Source organism: Ranitomeya imitator, chromosome 3, assembly GCF_032444005.1.
Source record: "Ranitomeya imitator isolate aRanImi1 chromosome 3, aRanImi1.pri, whole genome shotgun sequence".
NCBI lineage: Eukaryota > Metazoa > Chordata > Amphibia > Anura > Dendrobatidae > Ranitomeya > Ranitomeya imitator.
Genome location: NC_091284.1, coordinates 28,671,919 through 28,685,284, shown reverse-complemented (window position 1 = coordinate 28,685,284; position 13,366 = coordinate 28,671,919). Strand labels below are relative to the sequence as shown.

The following is a 13,366-nucleotide window of genomic DNA, read 5'->3' as shown; positions in this document are numbered from 1 at the left end:
TATTGAGGCAGAAGTTAATAATGATAATGCTACTATTGATAATGCTAATAATAGTACGTCTTTTTCAGATGCTCCTACTGTACCTACGTTTATGTATTCATATTCTGGGTCCTACTGATCCGTAAATCCATATGGTGTAGGAAGTCCAATTTAGGAGAACTCCAGATCTGAGGATTTCACGATCTGAGATCACGGATACGACATTATTAAAGTATGTACTTTTTTTGTAGCCAACTTTATGTACTTTAAACAATTTAGGATAAAATATGAATGTATTATCATTGGCATAAATATATTATAATTATTCTACTTCTGTTAGATAGCTTTTTTTATTATTTTATCTACAGCTTTATTTGTGAATTTACTAATGTTTGTCCATTTTTTTTTACAGGCTGTAGATAATGGGAGACTGGAGTTTCTTAGGGAATATTTTAGAAGAGGTGAATGAGCACTCCACCGTTATTGGCAGGGTCTGGCTGACTGTCCTGTTCATTTTCCGGATCCTCATCTTGGGAACTGCTGCTGAGTTCGTATGGGGGGATGAACAATCTGATTTTGTGTGCAACACTCAGCAGCCTGGTTGCGAGAATGTCTGCTACGATGAGGCTTTCCCATTGTCTCACATCAGACTGTGGGTCCTTCAGATCATCTTTGTCTCCACACCGTCCCTGGTGTACGTGGGGCACGCTGTGCATCACGTTCGCATGGAAGAGAAAAGAAAGGAGAGAGAGGAAGCAGAAATGAGTCGGCAGCAGGAAATTAATGAAGAAAGGTTGCCGCTTGCTCCCGATCAAGGAAGCATTAGGACCACCAAGGAGACCAGTACCAAAGGGATTAAGAAGTTTCGCTTGGAAGGAACTCTCCTAAGAACCTACATCTGTCACATTATCTTCAAAACAATTTTTGAGGTGGGCTTTGTGGTAGGACAATATTTCCTGTATGGTTTTAGGATCCTTCCCCTATACCGTTGCAGTCGTTGGCCTTGCCCAAACATCGTAGACTGTTTTGTCTCCAGGCCTACTGAGAAAACTGTATTTATTATGTTCATGTTAGCAGTAGCTGCAGTCTCACTCTTTCTGAATGTGGTGGAGATCAGTCACCTGGGATGGAAAAAGATTCGCTTTGCTTTTCGGAGGAGTACAGATCACCAAACAAATTCACTGCTTGGAGAAGTTTCCCAGAAACCGTTGCACTCCATTGCGATTTCCTCAATTCCAAAATCTAAAGGGTATAAGTTACTGGAAGAAGAAAAGGCTGTCTCCCATTTCTACCCTATGACCGAGGTTGGATTAGAAGCTAGCCCGCTTCCATCTCACTTTAATAATTATGAAAAAAGCAGCACGGGCCTCTTAGAAGACATGTCGAAGACCTACGATGAAACTCTACCCTCGTATCGTCAAGCTGAAGAACAAGAGATGGTGAAAGTTCAGGCTGCTGAAACTCTAGAACAAGCACCTTCAGAGCGAGCCCTTTCAGTGAGAGCCCCTTCGGTGCGTGCCCCCTCTGAAAGGGCACCATCGCGTGCACTTTCTGAACGTGCTTTTCATTCCCTTATAAAATTACCTTCCAACAATATGATCTCTGAAAGAGCACCTTCAGAGCAGGCACTCTCAGAGCGAGCTATTTCCCGGGCTAATTCTGAGCATACCTCTTCTGAGCGCGCACCCTCGGAGCGTGCTTTATCTCGAGCAACTTCTGAACATGCGACTTCAGAAAGAGTCCCATCTCGAGCAACATCTGAAAATGCCCCATTTGAGCGCACTTCCTCAGAAAGGGCTGTATCCCGAGCAGCTTCTGACCATGACCCTTTCGAGTGTGCACCCTCATACCGCGCTTTATCTCAGGCTGCTTCAGATCATGCCTCCGCTGAGCACACTCCATCACAAACAACCACTTCTATCTTTGATCCACCACTAGAAAATATTCCTTCCACAGAAACTTCAGAACAAGTCTTAGATGAAAACAATCCAACCAATTTTGACCAGGCACCATATGAACGTGCACCGTCTAGAGCACTTTCAGATAATTCCAGATCTGAACACCTTCCTCTAGGACATGGGTTCCCTGAACCTTTGTCGGAGAATCCAGATGATTATGAAGTTGAACCTCCGGGTTCTCAACTGCCTTTATTAAGTTTTGAGTTAATTCCTGATTCTAGATCCCTGAGCAGGTTAAGCAAGGCAAGTAGCCGGGCTCGCTCCGATGATTTAGCCGTATGAACGGAAAGCCATGAAACTAGTGACGCAAAATAGTGCAATGTATGCCAAACAATCAACTCGATTTGGATTCTGAGGTGCCACAGGTTTAAGAAGACAGAATGGATGATGTACAGAAAAGTGCTACCGGGGATATGCTGCATTGTATGTTTTCACATTTTTTTAATTTTTTTTTTTAGAAAAATTACATTGTTCTAGTTTTTGTGAGTTAAATGAATGCCAAGTATTTTCCCTTTAAAGTTGGCGAAAATTAAGAGTTAAATTTATGGAAAAATATATGTTTTTTAGTCTATTAGCATCCATAAATATCGATCCAGAAAAACTTGCATAGCATATACCTCAGTCATAAATTGATACCTGGAAAAATGCAAAAAAAAATATAACACACACACTTAAATTGTAACTGAATAATTAATTAATAACCCAAAAGAAATCTCTAACAAAATATTTTTATCATTTCAACATAAAAAATAAAATTCTAATAATTCAAAAGAATATAATGTTACTGCTAGAATACGTAATTTAAAATGATAAAAAATTATAATTTTAACCTTTTTTTAAAATTTTAGACCCTTAGAAACTGGTTACTGCTCACAAAAAAAAACCCCACATACTTCTCCATTTTTCTTCTGTGCGATACTATTATAATCCCACTTCTTCTGCGTGACCAGATGATTTTTTTTCTATTTCATAATGTTTTTTTTTTTTTCCAAGTGCCTGTAATTTTCCTCCTGGATTCCTGATTTAACTTCCAGTAGTGTTCAAATGTCAGTGTTATGCAGCACAAAAGGAAGAAAAAAACATAGAAAAGGCAGAGGCAGATAAATTTGATATAAATCACACTTTAAAATCATTTCAATAGGTTACTTACAAACCTTCTACTTTTGTCTTTTTGAACAGAAAATTCCAACAAAGGAATAAGTGCAGATAAAAAAAAAACCAAGTTACTGTGACGATATTACTTTTTTTTTATACATTTATAGAGGGTTTGATATTTTTATTTTGTTTTATATTTTACGATAGGTTTTTGATATTTTTAATATACTTTTTAAGATTAGGTTTGATTTTTTTTTTAATTTTTGTTTAGGCTTTTAGATAGAGTTTGATTTTTTTTATTGTATTTTTTTAATTATTTGGGACAGGCTTAAGGCTGACTTGACAGTTTACCAAAAGTCCACTGTAGAATTAGAAATAGGAAAAAAAAAAAAAAAAGTATCACAAAACAGTAAAACAAATTGATTATTTTAAAATTTTCACAAAAGGGGATTAAAAATATATATTGAATTCAATTTAGAAGATCAGAACGTTTTAATAGATCGTGACGCTCTTGCGCTTCAAGTGTGAAAAAAATAGACCAAAAATTTTACAGTAAAACAAGAGGCATAAAAATTTAAGTAAATTAAGGAGACAAATGGGGAGAAGGCAAAAAAATCTAATTTGTTATATTAAGACTTTTTTTTAAACTTTTTTCCACATTGTTCTGCATGGGTTGAACAAAACTTGACTGTTGTTCTGCATGGGTTGAACAAATCTTTCAAAGCGCCATCTTCAAAGCTTGAATGAATTTTCTTACCATATAATTGAAAATGTAACTCTGGCTCCTCTATATTAGAGATCTTGGGTCTGCTCCCAGTCTTGGCAAATGGGGAAAACTGGAACAAATAAGGGGAATATTGACTAAGCCACAATACTATTAACTAAGAGGGTAGACACCTACCGGCCGGTAGACCCCAGACAATATAGATGTTTTTTACAGCATTGTGTTGGTCAAAAATTCAGCTGTAGCTTTGGGATGTAAAACTTTTCTTGGTACTTTAGCCTTTTTTATAGACACCACGTTCCATGTGACTATTTATATCTCTAATCTTTCCAAAATTCTCTGTTTTCCATTGTCTCGAAGCTTCTCCTGGTCGATAATCTCGTCCTTTCGCGTGGATGGCTGTGAGCTTTTTACTCAGGTGAGTAAATGACAAATGCATTTTTTTTTCCGAAAAACACCGAAAAGCAATATATTTATAAATATTTATGCAATTAGTTTGTATTAATATATGGTATTTATAGTATTTCTATTGTATTTATTAGTAATATTGTTTCATTGGTTTTCCATTAGGATATAAATTCGCTTTTGTATGTCTGAATTTGTTTTTGCGCAATTAATGGTTTATTCCCATCCCATACAGTTATGGCATGTTGACAGGATATTCCATAAATGTATAGTAGTTGCGAGTCCCCTAGTGGGGCCCTTATCAATCTCAAGATTTGGGCCCTGACGCACGTTGTTATCAGTTTAGAAATGGATCATTTGTATGGGAATTCCGAACACCTCTCCATGAAGAGCAGCGCATGCCAAGGCTCTGTTCTCGATATAGATGTGGTTCCATTGATGGGACCAACATCTACTACACATGTGTGACATATCCTGTGGCTAAAAAATGAAAGTATGAGATGAGAGCAGCTTGTGTGAGCTGATTGTAGGTATACATGAATATGAATGCCAGTCCTTGTAATGATTGGATGCGCCAAGTCAAAGCCGCCGTTACATGAATTGATATTCCAGTTTTTCCGAAACCATCATATGGCATTTGGAAAGGGGTTCTCTTCTCAAGACAACCACTTTAACACCATATTTACCAACTTCAGAAACCTTATTTCCCAACACTTTTAGAGTTTATTGTCACATGAATTAGAAACACTTCCCCAAGAGTTCATTAAAGTGAAAAGATCAGATATTGGAGTTCCAACTGCTCAATCCATGTCTTCCCTGACATTATCTGTCAGATAAAAGTTGAGAGGCCTCCAGATCTCATTGAAATTGGCGAGTTCAACCAACTTTCTCCTAATGTGTATGGGGGCATTAACTGTCCTTGTTAACCATGCCGAGCTATTTTATTTTTATTGCAGACTAAAGGCCGCCAAACACATTAGTTTGGCCAATCATTCGGACAGCAGCCATGTCAACTAGGTCTTCCATACATAAGAGCTCTCGATTGGCCGGAGTTCTTTTTGAGAGATCCATCACCAAACATATTTGACGGCAGCTTATCTCTGGTACACAATACATTTGGAAGACCGAAATTGGACATGCCAGATCAATATTTACACCAACAATCAATTTTCCAGGGCCCCAATACACATAAGAGAGTTGGCTGAACCTGTTGATATCGGCGGGTTCAGCCGACATTAGTCTAACGTCTACGGGGGACTTTACAGCTGATGGCGATGGTGTATGGGAGATAAAAGTTGAGAGACACACAGACCTCATATCCAGCTTATATTACTGGGAGAGACACAAAAACCTCACATCCAGCCCATATTACTGGGAGGGACACACAGACCTCACATCCAGCCTATATTACTGGAAGAGACACACAGACCTCACATCCAGCCTATATTACTGGGAGAGACACACAGACCTCACATCCAGCCTATATTACTGGGAGAGACACACAGACCTCACATCCAGCCTATAATACTGGGAGAGACACACATATCTCACATCCAGTCTATATTACTGGGAGAGACACACATACCTCACATCCAGCCTATATTACTGGGAGAGACACACAGAGCTCACATCCAGCCTATATTACTGGGAGAGACACACAGACCTCACATCCAGCCTATATTGCTGGGAGAGACACACAGACCTCACATCCAGCCTATATTACTGGGAGAGACACACATACCTCACATCCAGCCTATATTACTGGGAGAGACACACAGAGCTCACATCCAGCCTATATTACTGGGAGAGACACACAGACCTCACATCCAGCCTATATTGCTGGGAGAGACACACAGACCTCACATCCAGCCTATATTACTGGGAGAGACACACATACCTCACATCCAGCCTATATTACTGGGAGAGACACACAGACCTCACATCCAGTCTATATTACTGGGAGAGACACACAGACCTCACATCTAGTCTATATTACTGGGAGAGACACACAGAGCTCACATCCAGCCTATATTACTGGGAGAGACACACAGACCTCACATCCAGCCTATATTACTGGGAGAGACACACAGAGCTCACATCCAGTCTATATTACTGGGAGAGACACACAGACATCACATCCAGCCTATATTACTGGGAGAGACACAGATGTTATGATCTGGTGGCCTAGGAGCAGCATGAGACGGACTCTGGAGAAGGTGGTATCTGTACTGACCACAAACCCTGAACCTAGCAGCGCAACTAGAAGTAGCCGTGGGGGGTACCTAACACTCCCTAGACCCCTCGGCACAGCCTAAGATCTAACTTCCCCTAAAGACAGAAACAGGAAACCTATCTTGCCTCAGAGAAAATCCCCAAAGGATAGACAGCCCCCCACAAATATTGACTGTTAGAGGAGAGGGAAATAACATAAGCAGATATGAAATCAGATTTTAGCATAGGAGGCCATACTAGCTAAAAAGAAAGAATAGAACAGAGCACTATGTGGTCAGTATAAAAACACTAGAAAATCTCCACCACAGAAAATACGGATCACCACATCTGACTAAAGACATGGGGGGTATTTCTGCATCTCCAGAGACACAGCTAGGCTGCAAAAAATCCTTCACAGACTAAGCTGGACAAGAAAAAAACATGAATATGCACAGAACTATAAGGTCCACACCAGGTGGACAGCAAAAACAAAGCCAGGACTTATCTTTGTAGAAAAGCACAGCAAACTGGAGAGACCAGCAGGGAAGAGAATCCTCCAAAAACAATGGACAACTGGCAGGGACTAAAGAGTCCTGCAAAGCTATATACCCCAGTCAGTTTTGCAATTAGTAGTTACACCTGTCCACTCCTGCAGTCCAGGCACAACTGCATTACCCTCTACAACCACCGGAGGGAGCCCAAAAGCCGAATTCACAACACACAGAGCTCACATCCAGCCTATATTACTGGGAGAGACATACAGACCTCACATCCAGTCTATATTACTGGGAGAGAAACACAGAGCTCACATCCAGCCTATAATACTGGGAGAGACACACAGAGCTCACATCCAGCCTATATTACTGGGAGAGACACACAGACCTCACATCCAGTCTATATTACTGGGAGAGACACACAGAGCTCACATCCAGCCTATAATATTGGGAGAGACACACAGAGCTCACATCCAGCCTATATTACTGGGAGAGACACACAGAACTCACATCCAGCCTATATTACTGGGAGAAACACACAGACCTTGAGTGACAGTTCTGGGGAGTAGCTTCCTTCTGATACTACACATTGAAGATCTGTAAGTGTTTGTTCTTAGGCGGGCCATACACATTACATGGATTTCAACTGAGCGATGCTTTGGCCAATCGTTTGGCCGACAACCATCTTGGTCACCTCACCCATACACAGAAGTGCTCACTCGGCTGAGTGCTCCTGTGTTCTTTATGAGAAAGCCAACAACTGACACATCGATCGGCAGCTTTTCTCAGTGAGAACAATACGATTGCCAACCAAAAATCAGACATGCACCATTGACATCTCTCTCAAGCATCAGTCGGTTGGTGCCCCCGGCTGTCGACCGAACCTGTTGATATTATCAGGTTCAACTGATATTACTCTAAGGTGCATGGGGGCTTTAGTCTACACTGTTATCAAGATATTTATACAGTATATAGAGATAACAGAGACTTTAACCCCTTTCTGACGTGGGACAGGATAGTACATCTGACGTCAGAAGCCCCGCTTTGTTTTCAACAGCTGACATGTGCTCGCAATAGGCACGGGTGGAATCACGATTCGCCTGCGCCTATTAACTAGTTAAATGCCGCTGTTAAACTCTGACAACAGCATTTAACACGCGCTTCGAACCATCGGGTTGGAAATACGCGTACCGCTGACCCCTGTAATGTGATCGGGGGTCAGCGGTGCGTCGGCATAACAACCAGAGGTCTCCTTGAGACCTCTATGATTGTTGATGCTGGATTGCTATAAGCCCCACCCTGTTGTCGGCGCTCCTAGCAAGGCTGTAATTCTGCTACATAGAGGCGATCTGAGCATCGCCTCTATGTAGCAGAGCCGATCGAGCTATGGCAGCTTCTTGCCTTCCATGGAGGCTATTGAAGCACGCCAAAATAAAAAAAAAAACTTTTAAAAATATATATATAAAAAAAGAAAGTTTAAATCACCCCCCTTTCACCCCATTCAAAATAAAACAACTAAAAAAAAAAAAAATCAAACCTACACATATTTGGTATTGCCGCTTTCAGAATCGCCCGTTCTATCAATCAAAAAAAGGATTAACCTGATTGCGAAACGGCGTAGTGAGAAAAAAAATCAAAAGGCCAGAATTACGTTTTTTTGGTCGCCCCGACATTGCATTAAAATGAAATAACGGCGATCAAAAGATCATATCTGCACAAAAATGGTATCATTAAAAACGCCAGCTCATCAAACAAAAAATAAGTCCTCACCCGACCCCAGATCATGAAAAATGGAGATGCTACGGGTATCGGAAAATGGCGCAATTTTTTTTTTTAGCAAATTTTGGAATTTTTTTTCACCCCTTAGATAAAAAATAACCTAGACATGTTAGGTGTCTATGAACTCGTAATGACCTGGAGAATTATAATGGCAGGTCAGTTTTATCATTTAGTAAACCTAACAAAAAAGCCAAACAAAAAACAAGTGTGGAATTGCACTTTTTTTTGCAATTTCACCGCACTTGGAATTTTTTCCCCGTTTTCTAGTACATGGCATGGTAAAACCAATGGTGTCGTTCACAAGTACAACTTGTCCCACAAAAATAAGCCCTCACGTGACCATATTGATTGAAAACTAAAAAAGTTATGGCTCTGGAAAGAAAGACGAAAACGCAAAACCGAAAAAAGCTCCAGGGGTCAAGATGTTAGTTAAGGTACCTTCACACATAACGATATCGTCAACGATATCGTTGCTTTTTGTGATGTAGCAACGATATCGTTAAGGAAATCGTTCTGTGTGACAGCGACCAACGATCAGGCCCCTGCTGGGAGATCGTTGGTCGCTGAGGAAAGTCCAGAACTTTATTTTGTCGCTGGATCTCCCGTGGATATCGCTGGATCGGCGTGTGTGACACCGATCCAACGATGTCTTCACTGGCAACCAGGGTAAACATCGGGTTACTAAGCGCAGGGCCGCGCTTAGCAACCTGATGTTCACCCTGGTTACCGGCGTAAAAGTAAAAAAAAAAAAACACTACATACTTACCTACCGCTGTCTGTCCCCGGCGCTCAGCTTCTCTGCACTCCCCCCGCACTGGCTGTGAGCGTCGGTCAGCCGGAAAGCAGAGCGGTGACGTCACCACTCTGCTTTCCGGCCGCTGTGCTCACAGCCAGTGCAGAGGAAAGCAGAAAAGCTGAGCGCCGGGGACAGACAACGGTAGGTAAGTATGTAGTGTTTGTTTTTTTTTACTTTAACGCTGGTAACCAGGGTAAACATCGGGTTACTAAGCGCGGCCCTGCGCCTAGTAACCCGATGTTTACCCTGGTTACCCGGGGACTTCGGGATCGTTGGTCGCTGGAGAGCTGTCTGTGTGACAACTCTCCAGCGACCAAACAGCGACGCTGCAGCGATCGACATCGTTGTCGGTATCGCTGCAGCGTCGCTGAGTGTGAAGGTACCTTTAGAGCTGTGATTATGAGAACTGCTCTGGAAACTCCTGATTGTCGGTACTCTGGGATTGTGGGTGAGTACTAGGGGATTGTGATTCTAAAGTACTGATAAGAGCTTGTCAGCAGCTGAAAATAAGAGGCTGCTGAGCACCTAATTGCTATATATAATTCAGTGGGCGCTGGAGAGATCTGTCTGGGATGTTAGGAGTTGACTCCCATCCTGGAATGTAACAACTGCCACACTCGGCCAGGTTCTGGTAGCCGAGCTCCTTGGAAACAAGCTGTACACTATGTAAGATAAAAACTGTCATTGCAGGAGATCTACAGCAAATAGAAAAAACTAGTCAACTGGAAACTTGCTTCTTTTCATGCTGTCTAACTAACTAATCCAAACATGAGAATACCTCCATTGTATATGCTTTTCTTTAAACTTAGCATTTTTTGGTTTTTTTCCCCTTTATTTTTATTTATGATTAGTTGGGAAATGATGACTTGCTATTAAATGTCTCTGTCCTCACGTCCATTAACTCCTCTATATAAGCACAGGCGCCAAACCTTTTCTGATTTGCTGAACCAGCGAATGTTTTCTTTTTTTGTAAAGCTGCTTTAGGGGGATGTGCAATAAATACCGAAAAGCAGCAGGAGCTCACAACAATGCAATGTGATCTAAAGCCGAAAATAATCGTGTTAATAAGTGATAAATGGGCTTCATGGCATAATCCCTTTAAGAACCATGTAATTTTTCATTTTGCCCCCTTATGTTTAGATCGTTTTTCAATTTTTCATAGTTCTGTAATATGTTTTCTAAAGATCGGTTTTCTAGGTGTCATTGTGCAGTAGATAAAGTGTAAATTACTTACATTATAAAATAAAAAAAGAGGTAATAATATAATTCTGAAATGATTTTGTGATTCTGATTATTTTACATTTAAAAAAAAATACATTGAACATTATAAATAAGTTGATTGTTTTTATATTAAGACTGCTTCAAGTTTAGTGATGCTAAATAAGTTTAATTAACTTTTCCCCATACCTTTTTCTTTTTTTTTTTTCCACTTTTTTAAGTTTCTGTGAATTTTTCATTTTTTTCAACGCCTCTTTATACCACATTTATGAAAAAACGTTAAAATGTGCCTTGTCTTGATCTAGGGGTTCGGTCACCATTGGGGATAATTTTATTTTCTTATTGAAGTGCATGCAATCATGGCTAAAAATAATTTTTTGAAATTGGATTTCAATAAAAATGTTGTCGGCTGCAGAATGAGCAAACGTAGATGGGCTCTAAATGCGTCCGATCCCGCCGCTAGAGAAAACTAGCTTTCTCTACGAAACGCGCGTCGGGGACGTAGTCCCAATATTACTATGATCTCAGAATAGCATTGGCACACTGCAATTAAATCACATTAACCAATACTGACCTCTGCACGGTCTCTAACTGTATGAGACGTAGGTGGCCACTTCAGGGGAGACTCCATGCAGGTGTTACTCAATCGAACTGCCTGCACGGTCCCTAATTGTACGAGATGCAGGCTGTGACCCCAAGAACATCATAGCTGACAGATTTGGGGGATCATCGGCGCTAATGTTAGATTTCCAACCCTATGATCAGCAGCTTCATACGACAATATACATCACAAATTATCCCTGTAGAGCCCTCTAATATACCATCAGGGTGTCTATCCTATTCCACAAGGATTCAGACGCGCGTCGGTGTCATGTGTGGTTAATTAATGGTGCAAGATACACCTCTTTCTACTCAATGATCAACGAGTGCCTCGTAATGAGATTGGAATCCAGCCCTTAATTTTTGGGGTACAACGGTTTGGACTCCATCTCATTTAAATTTATTTCTGAGTTCAGTATTAATCGGGACCTTCCGGATCACAGTGGTGTTTACAACACAAAAAAAATATCGCCCTGTGGTCCAATATACAGGGTGGGCCATTTATATGGATACACCTGGGAGGGCCATTTATATGGATATATCTAAACTAAATAAAAATGGTTGTTGATATCAACTTCCTGTTTGTAGCACATTAGTATATGGGAGGGGGGAAAACTTTTTCAAGATGTGTGGTGAACATGGCGGCCATTTTGAAGTCGGCCATTTTGAATCCAACTTTATAAATGGCCCACCCAGGTGTATCCATATAAATGGCCCACCCTGTACATCTAAATAGATGTACGCTTATACTTTTAATTCATGCCATTGAAATTATAAATATTAAATTACATCAATAAAGGTTAAATTTTAAATTCACATTCCCTTCCTACTTATTTTCCTGTCCGCCTTTGTAAATTTGGTCTGACGAGATCGGACTTCTTGCAGCTAACTGAGGATCCATCAGTGAGGCCGCTATGTTTCGGACTGATGAGTGCTTTCACATTGCATTCCGTGTCCCCGTCGGGGTTTACATTTGAAATCCCCCACAAAATGGAGTCCAGACGCATGCGCCGATGGGGCCATAGACTGTAAAGTTGACAACAGAGTGAATGTGAGATCTGTGGTGCACTTTTTTGGGGGGAGTGTACGCCTACAGAAGGCGACACCCATACGCAGTCTTCTACATTTGAGTGTCCACCACCTGTTAGCGTACACTCTCAAAAATGATGCGCATGTTTGCTCTGCCATCAACTTTACAGTCTATGGCCCCATCGGCGCATGCGTCCGGACTCCGTTTTGCAGGGGACACAGAACGCAACGTGACAGCAACCAAACTCTTTTATCTCTCCTTTTCTGAGCTCCTCTTTGCTGATTTATGACCACAGATCACATCAAAGTTGTATGTGCATAGAAACAAAGCTCCTGTGACAGAAAAATTGTGCCATATTTCTCATGAAACCCAAGGCAGTAGAGCATGCTGGTGGCCTCCTGGAACATCCCCCCAAGGGGCCTCTAATTATATCCATGGCATAAATGCAGAGCCTAAAAATGTAGAAGAAAATTCATGAATGTCCAATTTCAAATAAAATAGATCAGGAGAAAGACTCTTCCATGAAAAATTAAATGCATTTTGACAAAAAAAGAAAAACAAATGAAAAAGATGTGAAAAATTGTTGACATAATGTAATCTAGAATTGTGATCTCAAAATTCTTTATCTCTTTTTCTTGAACAGGTGTCTCACGTGTACAACTCCTTGTAGCCTTTGCCAGACATCATGGTCAGCCCTTTAGCCCCGCTGAAAGCTGCTCAGGGGCCGCTCGAGTGCATGGCCTTCTTCAGGACCATCACCAGAACCTCAGGGGCGGGGCTTGTTTACAAATTAACCAGGTCCTAACTGGAATGGACTGATACAAAGTAAAACCTCAGTAATTATAGAAACCTTGTTCTTGGAGAACAGAATCTATTGTGAAACCTTGTTATCATATTTCATCATATCACCAACGTTATGAAATTATTAAAATTGTCCTCCGCAGACCACGAACAAACCTTGATTCTATAGACAAGTGTTTCAACCACGTATCCAGCGGTTTGAAAGCGTATTGGTCTGCATAGGAGCTATAAACACAAGACATAAGACAAGCATATTAAAGGGAACCTGTCACCTGA

General features: G+C 40.9%; 1 protein-coding gene across 1 annotated transcript; it reads left to right on the top strand.

Moving 5' to 3' along the window:
* Window positions 1-401: 401 nt before the first annotated feature.
* GJA8 (gap junction protein alpha 8) lies at window positions 402-2,219 on the top strand. The gene is made up of 2 exons (XM_069759714.1): window positions 402-1,521; window positions 1,600-2,219. The coding sequence occupies exons 1-2, from the start codon at window positions 402-404 to the stop codon at window positions 2,217-2,219; spliced, it is 1,740 nt and encodes a 579-aa protein (XP_069615815.1).
* Window positions 2,220-13,366: the final 11,147 nt, after the last annotated feature.

What these genes read in the sequence shown, in the direction of transcription:
- GJA8 (XM_069759714.1), top strand. Translation starts at nt 402, where the DNA reads ATGGGAGACTGGAGTTTCTTAGGGAATATTTTAGAAGAGGTGAATGAG. An exon ending in CTCTGAAAGGGCACCATCGC is followed by an intron (nt 1,522 to 1,599) that starts GTGCACTTTCTG and finishes GAGCACCTTCAG; the next exon opens with AGCAGGCACTCTCAGAGCGA.